Source organism: Lissotriton helveticus, chromosome 10 (genome assembly GCF_964261635.1).
Source record: "Lissotriton helveticus chromosome 10, aLisHel1.1, whole genome shotgun sequence".
Classification (NCBI taxonomy): Eukaryota; Metazoa; Chordata; class Amphibia; order Caudata; family Salamandridae; genus Lissotriton; species Lissotriton helveticus.
In genome coordinates, this window is record NC_136071.1 from 1,196,101,402 (window position 1) to 1,196,123,688 (window position 22,287).

General features: G+C 43.7%; 1 protein-coding gene across 1 annotated transcript in view; it reads left to right on the forward strand.

Annotated features, from left to right (window-relative positions):
* Positions 1 to 22,003, forward strand: part of NSDHL (NAD(P) dependent 3-beta-hydroxysteroid dehydrogenase NSDHL) — a 52,921-nt gene extending 30,918 nt beyond the window's left edge. Inside the window, exons 2-8 of the mRNA XM_078664053.1 lie at positions 2,970 to 3,025; positions 3,845 to 4,006; positions 6,339 to 6,485; positions 8,943 to 9,071; positions 12,244 to 12,386; positions 14,055 to 14,157; positions 19,015 to 22,003. Coding sequence (XP_078520179.1) covers positions 3,005 to 3,025; positions 3,845 to 4,006; positions 6,339 to 6,485; positions 8,943 to 9,071; positions 12,244 to 12,386; positions 14,055 to 14,157; positions 19,015 to 19,347 — 1,038 coding nt within the window. The 5' untranslated portion in view covers positions 2,970 to 3,004 and the 3' untranslated portion in view covers positions 19,348 to 22,003. The remainder of the gene's footprint in view (positions 1 to 2,969; positions 3,026 to 3,844; positions 4,007 to 6,338; positions 6,486 to 8,942; positions 9,072 to 12,243; positions 12,387 to 14,054; positions 14,158 to 19,014) is intronic.
* Positions 22,004 to 22,287: the final 284 nt, after the last annotated feature.

Here is a 22,287-nt window from a genome sequence, read left to right on the forward strand (position 1 = left end):
TTACCTGATCCCAATATTTGATCGCCCTGATTTTTACCAAAATAATTCAGCTCCTGTGCCTCCAGTTGATCTAGCGAGAGTACACTCCTCATTAGGAATGCGTAATTTTGTAGAGTAAAAGACCGTTCTATTTTAAAAAATAGGGCAAAAAGTTAATTTATAGAGAAAAATGCATGAAATACTATGAAGGCTCAATAACAGATAATGCAAAATAATAAACTTTAATAATCCCTACTTTGAATCTAAGTAAGAATTCAGAGTGTCAAACTCATAAAGAATAGTGACGGCATTTCATTAGCAAGTTAAAGGACAACAATGAACAAATGTTTGGACGAAAATGGAAAGTCACCCACAAGGAAACTAAGGGACCCTCCCAGATCTCTCAAAAGGCAGGAATCCAGAGGTTTTATAGACAAATCACACAAACTATTAATAGATTCTGCAAATTCAGCATAGTATGATCTTAGTTAGTTAAGGTCGCATTGGCGTTTCAGAAATGGCCACAAAATGTAGTCTTTAGTAATAACCCTTTTTTTTTTAAAAGTAAAATAAATCTTCCATCTACTCTCTCAGCAACCTCGTTCCAGGGATGATCAACACAAAATGAAACTTCTCTTAATTTTTTAAACATGATTAATGAAAACACTTTGCAATCCAGGAGACATGGACCAATAAAATGTGTTCAAAACAAGTGAGCAAAATTAAAATCGAAGGATGGACATATATAAAGGGTTAAAAGAAAGTTTTGACTGAAAGTTAAACTTGTTCAAAATTTACAAATCTCATAAAGTGACATTGCTACCATGCGTATACTGTAGTGTGCAGATATACACAGGAAAGCATAAAAGACTGAATAATCGTGAAATAAATAGTATAAAAATCATAGTGTGAATGAATCAGTTCAATAAAAAGGCTTGTATTCGATACATGGTCGGAGCCCGTGAGAAGCATATAAGACTGTATAATTGTGAAATAAATAGTTTAAAAATCATAGTGTGAATCAGTTCAATAAAAAGGCTTGTATTCTATACATGGTCAGAGCCCGGTTATAAGATGGTGCTTTTGAATCTTATTTAATTTGAACACATGGTCAGATATTGACAAAAACGTAACCAGGCTGATGTTCAAAATTGTATTTTGTGGACTCAGTGCTATGATGGCCTGTTTACAAGGCTCAGAAGGTTAAACTGATTGCGGAGCAGCCGTCTAAATGTAAATGTAAATGTGGGATACTTGTAAAGCGCACTGTTACTCTACCTGAGTGTAAATGTAAATGTAAACGTGGGTGTACTTGTAAAGCGCAGTGCGACTCCTTGCCGGAGTATCGTGGCGCTGAAAACCGCTGGGGAACCCGTCCTGGTTTTCCCTGTGAGATGGTCCCTTTCTGGGTATCTCCAAGGTGAAACCAGGCATCCCCGGTGTCTGTGGGGGGCCGTTGTAGAGATGAGGCAAGCTTAATGCCCAGAGTTGCCGAGTGTGATCCCTGGTTAGAGTAGGCACCGAGGCGAGAATTGTCGAGTCCGCTGACCATGGTCCAAGACCCTGCCGCGTCGGGAATTGAACCCTGGTCCCAGTCCGTTCTCTGCTTTCGGGTCTGCCGCCTCTACCTAGTGAGCCACACCTATCCACTATGATACTCGAGTAACATGGGTCACAAACCTATATTATGGAGCAGGGTTTCCTGCTCTTTGTTACAAAGTCTGCATTTTGTCTCTGGCTGCTGAGTTTACCACTTTGGAAGAGGGTCCAATGTTGGGAGAGCCCTAAAGCTGAATGCCAAAAGCCTATTTTTTATGTCTTTGGCTCCCAGGTAGGGCTGCTTCCCTGGGTGATTATATGAAGATAAAGCCTTCCAGACATGGACTACTGAGACAGGATTTATTTATCAATAGTTGTGCCCAGGACCTGAGTGCTTACATTCTCCACTTTCCTGAACTGGTTCTGCCTGACTCCAAACATCCATAGCTGACGGAGCCGTAGATCACTCAGATATGCATCCATATATCGAGCATTGGCAGCTTACCGCTAGCATTCTTTAACTAGTTCCATATTGTAAAGTTGCACATGTCTGCACACCTACACTAACGCTTCAAGTGGAAGTCCTTGAAAATTATACTTTGGGTACACAATGCAGGTATAATTCGCAATGCATGTTTTCTAACAATGTTGAACATTTCTAATACATTGACATAATTTCCTTCTGTTTTATACTAAACATATAAATTGGTGTAAGTGGTCGCATACCAAGTATTGCGTGGTACCATGCATGTGAATTGGTTTACCAAGTATTGCCTGATACTGAACATGTGAATTGGTAAGTGGTCACATACAATTATTGCGTGATACTAAATGTGAATTTGTAAGTGGTTGCATACCAAGTATTGTGTGGTACTCAACATGTAAATTGGAAAGCGGTCGCTTGACAAGTATTGCATTGTTACTAAACATGTGAACTGGGAAGTGGTCGAATACCAAATATAGCGTGGTACTAAACATGTTAATTTGTAAGTGGTCACATACCAAGTATTGTGTAGTTTTGCTTGGATCCCAAAACCCCACTGCCCATAAGCATCTGCATTACTTCCACAAATGAAAGACCACCAACTAGACTTTCTCGAAGTGCAATATCTTGTGTCTGGAAATTTTAAATCCTCTGCCTCTAGTGATCAAGCTGCGCTAGAGCGCTGTGAGGGCACGAGCCTCCAATAGATGTCAGGACTTTCTTCTCCGGTATCGCCCCCTTGATGAGGCTTTTATTTTCTATTTTGAACATTGATGCTTGAGCTCTCTTTGGTACTTTCTCTGGCATTGCTTTGCATTTGTTGACCTTTCTTCTGACCCCTGTCCATCCCTGGCTTGTCCAGGTTTCTGGGCCAGTGCAATATTCCTCTTGTATGCATCCAATGATCATGAACTAGAGGTGCAGTATTAAAATACTAATTTGTTGATCATCTCCTTCCTTTTTACAGAAGTGGTAGATTACGCCTGGGTTACCCGCTAAGACATGGCAACTCGTCTCAGACCGGTACGTGTAGCTATTAGACAGTTCTGCTTGTTACATTGTCAGCATTTTCATAGCCCTTTTGTTTTTACGAATAGCACAGAAGTCTTTCTGACTTGCCAGTGCTCTGAATCTACAGAAACTCTGTGATTGATTGAACTCTGTGTGTTTTGGTGAATACATATCACAAAATCTTGTAGGGAGCAGTTAATGTTGGTAGAAGATACACTATCTTTGTTAACAAGTGAGTATTAACACATTTTACATTTAAATACACTGTATTTTACACGTTTAAAATTTTAGGCACAGGGGAAGTAATTTATTTGCTCTGAATCGTAAAACTTTCAGTCTAATGCCAAAGCCAGTATCGGAACTCCTGCACCAGGTTTCAAAGTCAGCAGCTTTAGCCACTAGATAACGACTCCTCCCCTGTAAGGGAGGTGCCGCTGAGTCCCTGAGGAGTCCTAGCCAGTGTGTCCTCCATCTAACATAAGTATTCATTCCTTCATGAGGGAAATGTTTTTTTCATTCCTGGTATATCCTCAAGTAGAACAGTCATTAAATCTCAGACTATAGTTGGAGGTAAACCCCGATTAACTTCGGATGCGAACCCATAGTATTCCTCCACATCTACAGTAGTCTCTGAGGTTTGTTTCCAGTTTCCAACACCTGGATACCCTGTAAGGGAGATCTTGATTTTCATCAGAGCAATAGCCTGTGGTAAATGGCAACAATGCATGTATCAGGGTCTTCCAGAATGAATAGCATCAGGGCTGTCGTTGTTGGTACAGTCTCCCATGGAAACGTGGCTATTTTCTGAAGCTCTTTCTTCTCTCTTGCTAGGCCAGCAAGAAATGCACAGTGATCGGAGGCTCGGGCTTCCTGGGACAGCATATGGTGGAGCGACTGCTGGAGAAAGGCTACTCTGTCAATGTTTTTGATATTCGCAAGGGGTTTGAGAATGAGCGGGTGCAGTTCTTCCTAGGAGATCTGTGCAGTAAGCAGGTAGGATAACTTGGACTCCTCTGCATTGAACACTTGCAACTAGAGCACAATTTAACACTGGATTTCTCCAGTTACATCTTGTTTTTTTTTTACATCCAATCCTCAAGTTTGTTTGTTGTGCTTTGTTTTGTGAAGGGGAGTGGATGTCGGGTGGTTTTGAGGTTCTCACTTGTACTTCCTAAACAACTTCTCAGTGTGCGGACCACGTGGAGTGAGAAGTTTCCTCCGTCGTAGAGGCTCCAGGCTCTTGTCATAGAGAGGCTTTGTGGCGTCTTGGACTTGCTGCCACATAAGGTGTGGAGAGCTTTTTTGTAAGCACCACATAGCTTTGTGTTCCCATCCGGAGCACTGGAAAGGATCCGAGAGATTGTACAGTATTAGATACAAAGTTTATTGTGATATTGCATATTGTAGCTTGCTTAGACAATGTTCAACGTAATCTTGTACTTAAGATTCTAAATCTCTCGAGCATGAAGTGATGAACAGCTCAAACCTTGGTATCCATCATTTGTCCAGAAGACAGCCATGTTCTTAGATGTATGACCATTCAAATGAGAAGTTACGGCTAGCAAGTTGTTGGAAAGTGTTTACGTTTCTTTGAGATGTTAGTAGCCCTTCTTCAGCTTGGAAGAATGTTCCACGATACTTTTTTTACTTGACACCGAACTATTGAACGCTCTTCCTCTCCATCTGCACCTCAGTCCTTCAGAAGAGATTTTTTTAAACAACTTAAATCCTGGCTATTCTAACCACTCTGCCTGGCTTGCTTCAGTGGTTCTATTTGTCTATTGCTGGGAAACACCTTCTTTGGCAGCCATGTGCTTTACAAATCTTTAAAATAGAAAATTGAAATAATGTGGAGCTCAGAGGAGCCTTGAAAGTGGCAGCACTGGCAGAGATAGTTGTTGATTTAGGCTCTTGTCTTGGAGACGGCATTATGCTGTGTAGGAAGTGTTGCTAGATACTTGGCCAGTTGAGGGGACTTTTGTGTCTTTGGCCTGTTCCCGTGGGTAGTGGATAAGCAGTGGAGGCTGTCATCTAGGCTCTTGCTAGGTTGGACCTGCTGGTGGGGTTGTTTGGTAGCAGTACCATTCTCATTGCACCTGTCCCGCAGTGAATACTTGGTCTGTGATTGTAATTCAGGCATGCATTTGATCTCTTCCAGGATGGGTAGTCAGCAGTGGGGGCTTTAGGCCAGGCTCCTGCCCCACAGATAGATTAGTTGTGAATCTCTGCATTAAAGTGTGCTGTGTTTCAGTCCATTGTCTGTGGTACAGAGAGTCTGTTTCATACATAGTTGGGTACACCTGGGCACTCTTCCTTTTTTCACTTATAAGTCACGCATGGTTTCCTCGTGTGCATCTTATTTGTACCAGAATTATTGCATGTTATGGTCCATTATTGGGTCTCACTGGTTGTTTCTTTATAATTATGGATTATTTCTGCAGTAGTTGCACTGCAGCAAGTGTGGCGTTTGATGGTCTCACATCTGGCTTCTTGTTGTAGAACGTAGTATTGGGTAGCTGCTGAGGTTGTGTGTTGGGTGTATCGGTCTCCTCTCTCAGATCACTTCTTGGTGTGTAGGAGCATTTGGTGGAGAAGTTGGGCAGTGGTATCTTCATTGCTACGGGCATTGTGATATAGGCTCTGGCTCCAGGTCTTTTCTAGATGTGTGCCCTTTGTTTCTGGGTAAGTTGGCAGTAGTAGTTTGTGTGATCTGTGCTCCTGCCCTGGAGGTGGTGTTGTGATGAAGCTGGTCAGTTGCAGGGCTAGTTTGGCATTAGTAAGCCTGCACTTGTGTTACCTGTAGTTAGTGTGTGGGACCTGTTCCTTGTCTTCCTGGGGTTGTTTGGTAGTAGTGGTTGCTGTGTTTTTTTGGGGCTTTATTTTAGGCATTTCTCTCACACACACTTTATTTTTTAAGAAGGACCTCTGGTGGAGGTAGTTGGGCAGTAGTATTGTCTGTGCTACGGCCATCATGATGTAGGCTCTTGGCTCAGATCTGTCTTATTGTGTGCCCTTTGTTTCAGTGTAAGTTGGCAGTAGTAGTTTGTGTGGTCCTTGCGCCAGTCTGGTAGAGGACGTTGTGATGTATACAATCGGCCGCAGGGGTAGTTGGTAATATTAGGACTTGACTCGTGTGCCAGCCATAGTTAGTTTGCAGAGCCTGTTCCTGGTTAACTGGCCAATAGTAGATGCTTTGCGTCAGCCTCTTGCCTTACAGGTGGTTTCTTTGTATGCTGGCCCTGTTCTGGTTGTTAAGCTGCGGTAGTTGCTATGCTTTGTGTGCTACTTTATGCTGTTCTCTCACAGGTAGTCTTTTTATTCGTAGGACCTGTTGCCAGCCCTGCAGGGTGTGACCACCGTCTTCCACTGTGCCTCTCCTGCCCCATCCAGTGACAACCGGGATCTTTTCTACAAGGTGAATTATGTTGGCACTAGAACCATCCTGGGAGCCTGCAAGGAGGCGGGTGTGCAGGTAAGAAGTGAACATGCATCCCCAAAAAAGTGGAAAGGAGAAGCTTCACCGGATATCATATGTCGCCAATGGGTGGGGAAGGCAGATCTTATGCATTCCCTTTCCACAGCTTCCTACCTTTTATGGGGGTGTTTTGCTGTACATACCCTGCCTGAGTGATTGTAGTATACAAACTCCAAGGAGCCTGTGGTTGTGGGGTTCTGGTGGCAGTCTCTTCGTGGTTCACCCTTTTTTTCGACTTCTTTATTAAATGACTGTGGCTTCTGTCTAGTGAAGTTACGTGCATTTGTAGCTGCCCCACTTCACTCCAAAAAGAATAATTAGTCTGGCTTGTTTCTACAGATCTGTTTAAAATGGCTGCATGGAACCTGGAGTATTGTTCATATAGTAAAAATCAAATTGGCATGTGTTAAAAAGTTCAAAGAGAAAGACCAAGTCAGTTCTCTTGAGTGTCCGAAGACCCCTATATTCATAATATTTGCATGGCTGACGTTCCTTGGCTCTTGCCGCATATGTCTACCAGAGTGTCCTCTGGGTCTTGTGGTAAATTGTGAGAATTGCACGCCATTGCCGGGAGCGTCCAGTGGAATGCATGTTACAGCGCCCCTGTGTCAGAGGTAGTGTTAAAGCTCTACACCGTTATTAACTGCCAGGCAGACATCCTGCGGTCTCACACCGCTTCAGTGCCCCAGCGGCACTGCTGGCGCTCTGCATGGGGAAGCCTGTGCCATGTCTCTGTTATGGAGAGCGCCTACAGCATCACCCTCCTCTGTTGCACCAGTGACGACGCTGGAGCTCAATAGCATACATCTCCACCATAACTCCAGTATCAGGAAGTGTTCCACCACCTCACGTCACTTGGCTCTGCCTGTGGCAATCTATAGCTCTGTACCACTTGTCCCAGTGAAGAGCAGAGCTCCCACAGCCTGCCACTGCTCCGGTTCACAAGTGACTGTCCTCCTAAAGCTCCGTGCCATGTGTCCCAGTGAAGAGAGGTTTCCACAGCCTGCCATTGCTTCGGTTCACCTGTGACACTCCTGAAGCTCTCTGCCAAAGTTCCCCAGTGCAGAGGATTGCTTCTACAGCCTGCCCCGCTTGGGTTCACCAGGGATACTGCAGAAGCTCTGTACCATGTAGCCTAGTGAAGAGAAGAGCTCCCACAGCTTGCCACTACTACAGTCCACGAGTGAGACCGCTGCTAATGCTCTGTACATGTAAGTGCGCCAGGTATGCCCAGATGTGGGTCCTGGGCTCACTGTGCCACTGGAGTCAAGCTATCCTGGCTGAAGAGAGGTGAAACCCCGAAACCGGTCCCAGGGTGCTTGTTTCCGGTCCAGGGAGGACCTGGCTTGGCAGTTCGGGCTGGACTGGTCCCATGTGGCACAGGGTCAAGACCTGATTTGTATATGGCCATGTCTGAATTGGGGTGGCTTGGTGAGCAAAATAACGATGGATTAAAACCAGGTCTCTTGAATGGGGGTGAATGTTTTCATTTGTTCTGCATTCCGTCCCTCAATTGTGAGTCTTTTGCTTTCTCGCCCTCAGTGTAATAGCAGCACTAGTTAAGCTCCACAGAATGACTCTGCTGTAGAGTCTTAACACTACTTAAGGGCACATTGGGCACTTCTGATGCTGTTTCCCCATCCTAGCTTCACAATCTGCACCTCATGTGTGTTGCATTTCTACCAGTGTGAGTGCCTCTTAATTGCGTTTGATGTGAATGATTCTATCTGAAAAGCTCCAACAACTGCTGAGTTGAAACTTGAGCTTCAGAAAGCGAATAAATGAACAATGGTCTGTCTTGGCCTTCGGTAGGGCCGGCCCCTGCCGGGCCTCTGCCGGTCACCAGAGCTGCAGTTATTCGACTGGACCATAAGGGTGGATCTGACAAATGACATGCCCTTCCGCTAAAGTTTTTCTGATTTGGTGGCACTAATGTGGGATCTATGAGAAACCTTCTGCGAAATAGTCTGTTATTAGTTTCTCCAACATTTGCTTTAAATTTATGATTTTATTCCTTTGTTGTAACTTTAAATCAATACAAAGTCTACCCAGGAAAACAACATCTTAGAATTTGGATATTGGGTATTATATCACATTGTAGTCTGATCTTTGTTCACTTGTATGTTAAATATGCTTTATTTTATCACCTTTAAGCTTGCTACTTCATTGAAAGCAGTGCTATTTTCTTGACCTTTATCTATATATTTCCGTTGCGGCTTGTAACCCTGTGTACTTCATTTCAGTTTCTTAGTTGGAGCCTAATATTTCCTACTTTGTTTATTATTCTTAACTCTCACCTTTCTTATTTGTCTTTTTCGGCCAGATCCCCATTCCACTCGATCAGTTGTATTATTTGTTATCTTCTAATGTTTTTTATTTTTTTATTTTGTTTTTGTGTTTGGTTCCCCTTCTATCCAGCAGTACATGCTTAATGCCTTTTCTTTTCAATGACAGAAATTAGTGCTGACCAGCAGTGCTAGTGTCGTTTTTGAGGGCACAGACATCAAGAATGGAACAGAGGCCCTGCCTTACGCCAAAAAACCCATCGACTACTACACAGAGACCAAGATCCTGCAGGAGAAGGTAATGCTGACTGCGGGTGGGGAGGGAGGTCGAGGCAGGAGGGTCTCCTCTTTGTAGTATGCTTCAACGAGAAGCAGTCTGCTGATTGGTCTATCTTCCCAGGGTATCTGATTTCTTTGCTCTGAGTAATTGGGTACTTTAGCAGATAGGAAAGCTGTACACAGGTCTTCCGTCTGTTGGAAGTACAGCTGATATTACAGTTCACACTTTGCTTGTCAGTGAACCATCCAACGTAGTTGAAAGTCTTTTTCCATGACGGAAGACGGAGTACTTTAAACCTGCGCGGAGCTTCCAAATCTTAGGAATTGCATGTTGTTGGTGTGGTACCATTCCACGCAGTTATATGACCATGCATTTACACTGTGAGAATGGAGAAGTTGTGGAATGGATTACTTGCAGAGATCGTTGGTGTTAGCTTAGATGAGGTGTCAGGAGTTCATTTGAGTACAGTTCTGTTGACGACTGTAGATTGAGGTGTTACTTTCTTTTTTGTTACACTTTTGGTTTTTTTGTCCTTTAAATCCGTATCCAGTCTCTTTCCATTTCTCTGCAGTTTATTTTCACTAATCACATCCATTTTTACTTTTGCTTAGCAGATATCAAGTAGGTCTTTAATGGGCGCCCATTCGGTCTTACCAGAATCAAAGACTCCATAATCACTGAAAACCCATTTCATGTATTCAGAACTTAACCAAAGGCTCTTGATTGTTCACTCAGTTCTGCCAGTTCGAACGATTTGCCAGAATACCTCATTGCGGTGAGCGAGAACAAGTATATTAGGATTTCTGATTGTTGGTATCAAATACAACTATTTTTTAAGTGCATAAATGCATTATATCATGCCAGTACATTGAAATCCAGTCTTTGTCTTGTGTCCAGCCTCCCTGTTTATAAATCCATATCGTGAATCTTTTAGCCCTCCCCCATAAAAGTGAATTGATGAGTGATGGAACTCTGGAGTCAGGAGGGACCCAGCCCAACTCTTGTGTACTTTTAAGATCTAACTAGTTTGATGAGATCCATTTATTGTTTGTTAAACGCAGAGCGTGTCCTTTTTTCCGAAAAAGCAGGGATGTTGATACATTTAAGGTGGAGGAGGGGCTAATGGTATGGAAGGACTTTTTTCCCCCCCAAGAAGTAAAGAGCCTGATGCAAGGCCTGCAACTATTTTGAATGATGAGATCTGGAGTAGTGCAAAGCCCTGTTGTGTACGGAGTAGGCGGGCCTGGTGTCTACAAGAGGAAGTCGGTAGGGATCAGAAGAGGCTCACAAGATTTTCCTGGAGGGAGGGGAGAAGTGGGGGCATCCAATGAGAAGACTGCCACAGAATCCCAGTTGGCTGAGGACTGAAGTGTTGGTGAGAGTCTTGACCTGTGTAGTTCCATTTGGGGATGAATCTTGCAGACTTTGAGAAAGATGGCCGCTGACAGCAGTCAGGGGGATGACGGTGCATAATGAAATTGAGTGTTGAAGCAGCCCTCAAGGAGTTTGGCCAATAGGTCAGTAAGAGAAAGGGGCAGTGCAGTGTATTTTTGAAATCACTGTAGGAAAAAAATCATTAAGGAGATTTTCTATCTTTTAGAAACGCATAGTACTTCGTCCTACTTAATCTTCCACCTAATTTGCAAGAAGCATCCTTTCTAGGATTATGCAAGATTGTCTCCTTAATCAATAGTATGTGCTGTACTCTCATGATAATCCTGTGTAGGATGCACGCCTGGCCTCCTGTATCTATAGATTTCAGCAAACATGGAAGTAGTTTCATTCTGTTGTCAACAAATATGAATGCTTTTTGATGAATGCTTGTATTTTGAGTATTTCTGGGGATGAGTTGTTGAAGCCAGTACGACTCTCCATGGCCAGGATGCTCCCGCTTGTCTGCCTTCCATAAGTGAAGTGTTGCTCTCGCTTGGGTAGTTCACTCAAAAGTAGAAGCTGGAAGCAAGTACTTTTTAAATTATTGGTTATTTATTTCTTTTTCAAACCACACTGAAAGTGTGCAGAGTTACAATTCTGGATTTTAAAGATCTTGTGACCTGTGTTTACTTATCCATGTGACTATTTGTATTGACCAGGAGTAGTGTGAGAATATACGTTGGGAGGCATTTGAATCCCTTTCTTTGTTTTCCTGTTCAAACACAAGCATGCCCCCTCTGATTATTGCATTTTTTAACATTGATCCAGGTGTGTCACTTTATCAGACATGATTCTCGAATGACATTTAGTGGGTATACCTTTTTTAGTTGGCAGACTCATTGTGCCTGATATTGCACTGTTTCTTTTGTGAAATGTTTGTACCACACATTTTTCTCCTGTACATCCATTGTCTACTGTGTAATAAGTGTCTCTGAAGCGTATGTACAATATCCCTTCTGTAACGCACCCCTGCTCTGCCGTGCACATCCACATTTCTGTGATGTTATAGGCTACGGTGATTACAACAGTAGGGTTCAATGATTTAGTCAACATTTTTCTTTTGTTTATTATGTGACCTTGGCTTTGAAGAAATTTTGTTTGTCTGTAAAAATAAAAAAAACGAGGTCTTGCATATGGGAGGTAGCTTTGTGACTGTGGGCTAGTGCCTAACCTCTATTGTTATTGTGAACTTTTCTCATGTGTCTTACTGAAAAAAAAGTTCTCGTCCTGTAGTTACAAACTCCGCTGGTACCACTTTGTTTTTTATTATTTAGCCTACAAGCTACATTTGGGTCTATTAGGCTGTTTTTATTGAGTAGGTAAAGTAAACCCTAGTTTGTACTTAACTGTCTTGCTAAAAAGATAATTAAAACAGTTTGTTATTCAAGCCCCACTTCTTTTGCCTGTTTACACTTGGGACTTTTCCAGTGGTGCTGCTACTGGAACAAGTCTGCATTTGTAGCTTATCTGTTTCATCTGGAAAAGCTGAGCAGTCTGGGGCTGAGTTTGCTGAACTTTTTTGGTTTGTGTGTGCTTGTGTCAAATCTCCATTGAGATCCAGTATTGTTAAAAGCAGTGCTGTGGGGCCGCCTGCAGACTGGAGAAGACCGAACCGCGAGCTGGGCTGGTGGAACCATAGTGGAGAAACGAGGAATGTTCAGATCTATTCACATAGACACTGAAATCAAGGCCTTGTTAAGATCTGTGTGTTTTATCATTGAGGGCAGAATGTAATTTCACCCTTTTTCCTCTGCAGGAAGTGCTGGGTGCCAACGATCCGGAGCACAACTTCCTAACCATTGCAATTCGCCCTCATGGCATTTTCGGCCCGCGAGACCCCCAGCTAGTCCCTATCCTTGTGGAGACGGCAAAGAGTGGCAAAATGAAGTTCATGATTGGGTAAGGACATGGCTCCTGGCTTTTTAGTGACGGTCTCTACGCATGCCAACTCCTTCAAACCTAAGTTGCCTGTAGCATCCCAAGCACAGTTGATGTATGTCGACCTTTGCTAGCCAGGAGAAAACAATAACCTCTGACCATGTGACCTTACATTATCTGTATAATTTGTTACTGTAGGTTAGTTGCCTGGGTTAGCCCTATTTTAAAGGTTTACATATGAGAAAGGCCAAATGCTCCCTATCTGAAGAATCCTTCCTTCCTTTCTTCCTTCCTTCCTTCCTGTCTGTCTTATGTGAGGCTGGTAATGCTGCAGACAAACAGTTGATTCTCAAAGGGAATCTTAACTCTTTACTTGTAGATGTACTATTTGCAAAGGGTTTGGTTTTGCTATTGTCCCTGATTCACACAACTCGGCAATAGTCAGTCTGGAAAGCTGCACTAGTCATAGCTTCCCAGGTCTGTTAATGAGTGAGCCATGTGACTTTTGTAATGGCTACTAGTTTCCCAATGCAGAATTTTACATACTACAGTTTCACACTGTTGAAAGGCAGCTGGATGTGCAAATGACCATGTTTTGTTTTTTTTCCTTCTTTTTTCTCAATGTTGAAAATTATTTTAATTGTTGAGAACCCCCTCCCCCTACACCTCATCCAGGCGTGAGGCTGATTCATTCTGTTTACCGCCCTGGAACAGAAATTACTCCAACCATTTGCTGGAGTAAAGCTATGACTGGTTCCAGTTTGAGAACGGTTTGGATTGGAGGTTGTGAATGCCAGCTAACTCGCAAGCTTGTGGGTGTTCATAAGTTACAAAGCCAGCCATTCCTTGGAGCTTCCACTTCCCACTCTTTCTATGAGGTTTACTACTTAGTAGTTGTGCATACTTGTGGTGTACAGTTATGCAGAAGTAACTTGATTTACAGCTGTTAGGTCACCTTGTAAAGCCTGCCAATGCACTCCTTAACCTTATTGAGTGACAACGGCGTTGTGAACCGGGTCAGGAGCCTTCCTGTTTGCAGCCGCTACTGACCATGCTTAACTGATCGTTGATGTAAAGTGGCACATCATGCTGGCACCACTCCACATTCTTGCATCCTTTGCATCTCATTGATAGTGAGATCAAATCACTGCGTGACACACCCCATGGCACTGGGGACTGGAATTGTGTGCAAGATGACAAACCCTAGAGAGAAGGCGAGCCATCCACTCACCGCATCTCACATGCTGGGAAGACAGAGCAGACCTCATAACGGAACTTACGAGGTTGGGTCCTCGGCATGTTATGTAGGTAAAATCTGAATAATAAAATCTTGTGTCAGGCACCCCGTTTGCTGTAGTCTCCCTGACCAACCAACCTTCTCCTCCGTCTGCTGTGGTAATTGTGGAGTAACGGGTGGCCATCTGTTGTAGTGGAATAATTGCTTTATTCTGTAGCACAATGATGGGCACTATGTGGCACCTCCATGTCTCAGACCAACAAAACCAGGATCTGTGCTCGCTCACTTCTCCAGGGGAGACCCAGCTCCCCTTTACCGCCTGATTCTGATCTATTCTAAGTGACTGCTTCTCACCACAAAATGACATCACTGCAGGAATTCACGGCTGGGTGTGCTCACTCTGTGAGTTGTTGATTTTACTAGACTTTCGTGACAAATGTTTTCTCTTACAGCAATGGGAAGAATTTAGTGGACTTTACCTACGTGGAAAATGTAGTCCATGGGCACGTACTGGCTGCTGAGCATCTCCAAAAAGACTCGCCATTGTGTGGGAAGGTAATTATCTTGTTTGCTTCATTAGTACAATAGTTATGTAGTCAGTCATTTCAGTCACTGGAAATGACAACCTAAGTGTGCAACTCTCCTTCTGAGTGAACCATGCATTGTCCCTCCAGCCTAAGCCTTGAACCCAGTCTTAAGTGCTTCATCCCTCCCTTCAAAATGTGCACTTTTCTTTCCTGTCCAAGCCTGCACCTTTCCTTCCTCATCAACAGTGAGATTTACCTCCCAGGCACAAGCCTATGTCCCCCCACCCCAACCTTCTGAGGCCTATGCAGTGCCTCCCATGCCAAGCGTGACTCTCCTTCCTGAGTGGGAGCCTCTGCCTTCTGTCTCTTTCTGGCCAGAGCCTGTACTTTTCTCTCTCCAGGCCCACGCTTGTGTCTTCTGTTTCTGTGGGCCCCAAGCAAGCCATATCTATCCTGCCTCAAATCATTTTCCTGCTTCTCACAAACATGCAGCCTTTCTTTCCTACTTAAACACTACACATTACCTTTCTCGTTAACCCTTCACCATTTCATCCTGCATTAGCCTTTCAGCGTTTGCTCTTAGCTGTTTAATGTTTCTTATCCAGTATTGGGGTATCTTTTATAGATTCACATGCTTGAATCGTTCCCTGTCGTCGAGATGGGAGACCCACTGTAAAAACAAGCAGTGTTTAATAAATGTCATACACTTTTATGGCCCAAAGCCATCATTTCAGTAGCCTATCTAGTCCTTTTAAAAAAAAAAGACCTATTGTTGGAACACAGCCAATCAGCTGTGAGCACCCTATAGATCACTCCCAGCAGTGGCAGATTCCCTCATATTTTCACTGCAGGTCATGTGAAAGGGAGTCTCCCTGAGTGCTACTCAGTTTTCCTCAGCTTCTAGAAGTTACCTCAATCTAGACCTCATGTCTGAAGAGGGTTCTTTTCCGTCCATGTAAGATCTGTGGCAAGAAAAGAGCCCATGTGGATGATCCACATAAAGAGTGCATTGATTGCCTCCACCCTACGCATGAGGTAAGAGAATGCAGATGCCGCCCCATTTCATCTAAAACATCTCAAGGAAAGAGAGGGAAGGTTGTTACTGTGGCTTCAAACCACTTTGCACCAGACGATTTCATCTGATGAGAAGGGTGAGAAATCCTCCACATCTCATAAAAGGTACAGATCTAAGGACAGTCACTCAGGAGAAGGTAGCAAACACCATAAACCTTCCCAGGACTCCAAGAGCTCTGAAACAGAAAAAAGAGCTAAGTACTCCTCAGAACCTGCATTGTCTGTACCTTCAACGATTGCACCGTCGGCGGCGGCACCGATGACGACTCCGACGATTGAAGTTGCCTTGTCTGTTATGTCTGCACCGTTGATGCCGCTGTCGACAAGGGTTGCTCAGGTTACCAGGGTGACCAAGACTTTCTGTGTCCAGTCATGCCAGAATTCAGTAAAGTTTCTCCTTTAATCCCGTCGCATCTACTGGAGAGCTATGTTGATGATGATGAGGCTGACAATGGTCTTTATGATGTAGCTCACAGCCCATCGGAGCTGCATGTAAAATGTCAGGACGACGACGAGGATGATGAGGATGAAGACTTCCTTGATAAGTTGCAATATTATCAACAGGGCTATATGGCTCCACATCATCAATACCATTCATATGGTTATCATCCAGACCCGCGTCTCACAGAAATGGCCCATCTGCCACTGTCTCATATACAGGACTTGCAGGCTATGCTGGCGGATTACAGGGAGCGTGTTCCACCGCAGAAGGATCAGCCCGACAGGCCGGTACCTCGGTCACATTCACCAGTTTCACCAGTTGTTCAACCACCAATCACGCCTGTAATTGTTCCTCACCCTGTGCCAACTGACCCTGGCATAGGGGACACTTCTTCTGCGGATGAAGAAAGAGAGGAGGGTGAATTGCCGACTCCAATCTTTGCTCTGGATCCTTGGAATGATTGTCATACCAACACCCTCCGCGCATGCCATCAGACTTTCCTCCTGAAGATATTGGTGTATTCCATAATTTAGTAAAGAGGGCTGCCAATAGATTTAATTTGCCTATAATGGTCAATGTTTCTTATATGATTTTAAAGAGGACACCAGAAAACCAATATGATCCATACCAATTATCGATTATATTATATATAACCTTCCCTCTGCCAGGATCGAGGGGGAATCTCGTTTTAATGTGATGGACTGGGATATAGGCTCACCCCCTCCCCCCTCATCCCATTAATTGTAGGGTACTGACCAAGGTGAAGACGGAAGGCTGTCGCTTGATCCTAATGATAGCCCAGGTTCCCAGAGCTTCTCTTGATGTCGTAATCGAGGCCCATATGCCTACAACCATCTCCATCTCTTCTGACAAGGGAAAAGGGCCTGGTTCGTCACCCAGACCTGGAGTCTCTTCATTTGTACGCATGGCTCCTGAGTCTCTAGAGTTCAAGGTCTTGGATATGGCACAGGAATGCAGAGGGATTATTGCAAAATCCAGAGCTGACAGCACTACCAAGATGTACCGCCTTAAATGGAAGCTGTTTTGCTTGTGGTGCCAACGAAACAATTGTCACCCACTTCAAGCGCCTCTGGAACGGATTTTGTAATAGCGCCTTTCTTTGGCAATGTCAGGTCTCACTTTCCTTCGGTAAAGGTTCACCTTTCTGAGATTTCCCGTTACAGAAGATCTCCTCAGGGCCCCACTCTTGGTGCTTCTAGTTTGGTAAAGCAATTTGTGAGGGTCCTCTTGCTGGCTTTTCCCCTGGTGCGTGCACCCCCTCCGGAATGGAAGCTCAACTTGGTCCTCGCACAACTAATGAGGCAGCCTTTTGAACCAGTTCACAAAGCAGAGCTAAAGTTTCTCACCTGGAAGGTAGCCCTCCTACTGGCTCTCACTTCTGCGAGAAGGGTTAGTGAAATCCAAGCCTTTACAGTCAAGGAACTATATCTTCATTTCCTTGATAACTATGTGGCTCTGCGGATGAAACTGACTTTTATTCCAAAAGTCCCAATACAATTGCACCTCAACAAACCACTAATACTTCAGTCCAGTCTTTTTTTCCAAACCCATCTAATCCGACAGAACAAACGTTACACCGGCTGGTTGTTAAAAGATGTTTCAAATTCTACCTGCATAAGACAAAGGACACGAGAGAGACTGATCAGCTACTAGTGGCTTACGGACAGTGTAGAGCAGGAACACTAGTAACTAAGGCTACTGTCGCCAGATGGGTCACCTCGGCGATACAATTCTGCTATGACAAGGCTAACCAGCCCTTAACAAGAAGAACTAAGGCACACTCGACCAGGGCAGTTTATAAATCGGCAGCGCTGTTCGCTGGAGTAACACTAGAAAAGATTTGCCGGGCTGCGACATGGGAAAGTGTTTAATCTTTTACGCTGAACTACTGTTACTAATCTATGCATCGTGAAGATGCAGTCGCGAGCCAAGCGGTACTATATCATCTCGTCAATTAATGTGGACCTCTTTTCTGGTAAAAGAGGAGTTTTATTTTCATTAAAGTGGCAGAGCTTTGCTCACTATCCTTTGCTAATATTGTTTGGGTTTTTTTGGGATAATTCTAGCAATTAAGGAGTGACTTAATTGTTTTATTGTTTGTTCTTCTAAACACTTCATTGGATGCATCCTGGGTATAACAGTATGTTAAGGCTTCAGGCTTTGTTTATAGACAATTTTTTTAAATTAGAATTGAAAGGGTATGTGTATGGTTAAAAATGTCTCTGTTATAATGAAATAACATGTGGGATTTGTGGGTTGTCTGTATCCCTCCTTCTTCTAACAACAGTATACTTTTTGGGTACTGCTTGCTATTCTGATTCAAGCATGTGAATCTATGAAAGATACCCCAATACTGGATAAGAAACCAAGTTACTTACCTGTAACTGTAGTTATCCAGTATTGGTATCTTTCATAGATTCACATGCACCCACCCTCCTCCGCGTAGAGGTAGTTCTCTTTAGTTTATGGGATTTTTACTTCCCACTTGTGCTTAGAAAATATGAGAGAATCTGCCTCTGCTGAGAGTATTCTAGAGGGTGCTGACAGCTAATTGGCCGCATTCAACATTTAGTCCTTTTTGAAAAAGGACATAAGCTACTAATAAAATGGTTTAGGGCCACTGTACCCTATGACATTTATTAAACACTGCTTAATTATTTTACCGTGGCACTCCCATCTCGATGACGGGGAATGACTCAGGCATGTGAATCTATGAAAGCTACCATTACTGGAGAACCACAGATTACAGGTAATTAATTATTTACTGCTTACACCTGGAATTTTCCATCCTAGTTTATACATGGACTTTTCCTCCTACCAGTAAGATTGAAGTAATAACGTGAGCGTCACCTGAAGCAGAATATTTAGCGTGCCCTCTTTATCAGGGAACCGAGTCATAAGAAGGAAAATAGTAGTATGCATTTGAAGGAATGTTCTAAGCAGAGAGCTGAGGTCGAGACCAGTGGCTGGAAAAATGACCTCATACCACTCCATAGGGACTAAATACTAGATGGCTGTTGTATCTTCAGCCTACTTGTGAGAGTGTGGGAGTATGTTAAATTTTGCGCATACTAGTTTGCTAGAGAAAGAAGTAAAATGCATCTTCAGGTTTTTGTAGCGTGGAAAGGAGTGACCCTTTCCTGGATGAGCGGGAGTTGTTCTGCTGAAGTTTTAAAAATGGTGGATTCCTCCCCTCCCCCCTTCTTTTCCTTGGATGCCGGTGGCTGCTTATCCTGTTATGAAATAGACTAGTTTCGTTTGTGTGCTTCCTCACTCCTCATGACCATGTGCTGATGTTTGCTCGTTGTGAACTCTTCCTTACGTTAACTTATTCTCTCTCTCCTACAGGCATATCACATCACCAACGATGAGCCCATTCCATTCTGGACATTCCTTTCCCGTATTCTGGTGGGCTTGAACTACGATGCCCCAAAGTACTGCATCCCCTACTGGCTGGCATATTATCTGTCTCTCTTCCTGTCTCTCATAGTCCTGATACTCAGTCCACTCGTCAGGATCAAGCCAACCTTCTCCCCCATGCGTGTGGCTCTAGCCGGGACGTTTCACTATTACAGTTGTGAGGCAGCCAAGAAGGACATGGGCTACCGTCCAGTGGTCGGACTGGAGGAGGCTTTGGAAAAGACCATCCAAAGCTATCCACAGCTGCGTCGGAGTGTGTAGGCGCAAGCAGGGCCTGCGGGCTATTAAGAGGGACATGGGCTACCAGCCAGTGCTCTGCTTGGAGGAGTCCGTAGAAAAGAACTTTCAATATCCTTGGATGTGCTGGAGCGCGTAGGACAGAGCCGACCTGCTGAACCTTGTTCACAGCAACAAAGGGTGATGCTTGCCTGACTGGATTGAAAAAGCAACCTATGAGAGGAAACCTTTACAAACTCACGTACCCGACCACGCACTGCTGGTGATTGACATATTGTGCCAGCTACTTTGACACCATGGTGCTATGCTTTGCGTGGCATCTCACACCTGCTACTGGTACATTTTGTCTGCTCCCTGAAATGATTGAAAAAGGAAGGTAGTGATGGATTTTTGCAAAGCAGCATCTGCACCATGTGTTACTCTAAAAGTGTTAATGAAAGGGGACCTTTGTGCATTGTGGCTGGTTGTTGCGACAGATGAACTGTGAGGTTTTGTGAAGTGACTGCCTGAGTGAAGCAGTGATAATGGTGAGTTGTCTTAAGTTTTTTAGATGAGTTGTATGAACTGTTGGGTGTGGTTGGCTGTTGAGCTGGAGTAGGTGTGAATAGTTTGGCGGGGCTGTGTGTGTTGAAGGACAGAAATAATGATTGAGTTTGGGCCTGTGCCTGAGCTGACCATTTAGATAGTTGGCTGTGCTAATGTGAGTGCAGGAGTTTATCAGTGTGATTGGGTGTGCCCAGGTGACTTCATAAGATGGACAGTCGGATTGTTTTGTTGTGCTGTGGTAAAAGTATGTGTATGAATATTTGAGTACTGGAACTTTCCCATTTTTGCAGGGGAGTGGATTGCCTATAAATTGTGCTGTGAAAAATGTTCTCAAACTCTTGAATGGAACGGTGGAAGCCCTTTTGGACTTTGCAAGCTGGACGTTGATTGTAAGCCGTTGATGGTTGAGGGCTCTTGATTATGTCGTGAAAAGCCAACTTTGTGAAAGGTTTCTGGACCAGAAAATAATTCCTTTTGCTATCCAGATTTTGAGTGCACTTTTAGTCTTTTACTGTAGAACTCTGCACTGCCCTCCACCATCTCGGCTGGTTGCTGTTCTCATGTTGTGTTCTTGCTCATATAAACATTCCATCATCTCTCCTTTTGTGACTGTTCTTTGAGTTACAAATCTTTCTTTGGGTGGTCTCATTAGTGTTGTGCGTAGGAATAAAGATCCACCCCTTAATTTAAGATTCCTGTGGAGAGATTGGTTATTGTTCATTTACCAGGTCTTTGGTTTGCTCTGTAGATTGGTTATTGTTGATTTACCACGTCTTTGGGTTGTTCTGTAGATTTGGTTTGATCTGTATATTGGTTATTGTTCATTTCCCAATTCTTTGGTTTGCTCTATAGATTGATTATTGTCATTCAGTTCCCATGTCTTTGGTTTGCTCCATGGTCTGCTGAAGTCTCCTTCTTTCTTAGCACTGACTGCTCATAAAACACTTCCTCTGAATGACATTAGCTACATTTAAGGTGGAATGTGATTGTCTCACTTGTTTGTGCTAGACAGTGTCCTGCCCTCTTTCCTCATCACATGAAGGAGGGGCTTGTCATTTGGGCAGAGACCTTCTGACAACAGAAGCTTTAGTAACCACAGTAGTCGAGACAGAATGCTCGTCACCAGTTCTTGAGCCAGACGCCACTGTTCCCTAGTAGAGGCTCCCCCCCTCTCCGGGAGCCTCCTGTAACTGATGCTGAGTGGGCTGTCTTCACCCAAGCTGTCTGCTCTTCTTTGTAGGGTTACGTTTGTAAAACATAGTGGTGGAGTAGATGCACAGCACGTGTCTAGAGTACAGCAAGTTGTCATCTTAATGCACAGTTCTGAAAGACCGAGGCTTGGTCAGTTTGAGAGAATGGTTGGTGTGCCCACCCGCCCCTACTCACTGATTCAACCCCACCATCATCATTTCTCTGATCATATTGAATCTCCGAGGATTGACTCTTTACGTTCCCAACGTGTTCCTTGGAAGGAGTTTGAGGGGAGACGGTCCTTCCTGTCTGCTCTCCTTGCCACCCAAGTTTCGCCCATGAAGTCGACCTCAGTTACGGAGACACAAGAGCCTCTGCTGCTTGCACTTTGGTTGGGTTGTAAGTGCTGCTTACACTTGGGTTTATTACACATTATATTTCCCTCTGTACTGAAAGGTGCAAATGAAATGTTGTCTTTAGCAAGCCTTCTTTGTCCCACCTAGACTATGCCCCTGGCTACTGATGGAGCTCAGTGTGTATTCGGAATTCTCACCAACGTTTCTAATGTCTGAATGATTCCAGTATTTCTGCTCAGTATAACGTGGCATTCAATTTAAAGTTTTTATTTTTCTTGATCAGCTTTCAGTCCCAAGTCGATACGTTTTTAAACCCACAGTTGTTTGTTGTACTTTGCTGTACTGCTAACTTTCCTTTTCTTCATGGCCGTGGCCATTATGCTGCCCTGTAATCATACGTACTTAGTGTTTAGGTGCAAACTACATCAATCCTTTTTGCAATCTGTGTTGCAGCTCCTTTTCTCATACATTTCATAATATCAGACAAAGATGCTTAAATACTTTGCACCATTGTACTTTCTAGTTCTGCGATTTCAAACTAACCTGTGACCCCTCAGATAAATAAAAGTAGTTTTTTTTAACATGGAGTTTAGTGTACTGAGTGATGGGGATCAAGATTTTTCCAATTTGTACTTTTTTATATATACCTTGATTTAGCAATCTGTTAACTAACATTGGATCATGGTATATCATTATCCAGGTTTCTTTCTCAATCTGCCCACAGTATCCTTAATTGTGTATAATGTCAAATTCTAATGTCTTTCATATCCAATAAGTTCAGAAGCAATATGTTATATCCCCAATATTGCATTTACATGTAAAACCAGCCTAGATCCTCCTAGCTGCTCAGCCAGAGTATGAGTTGGTTACG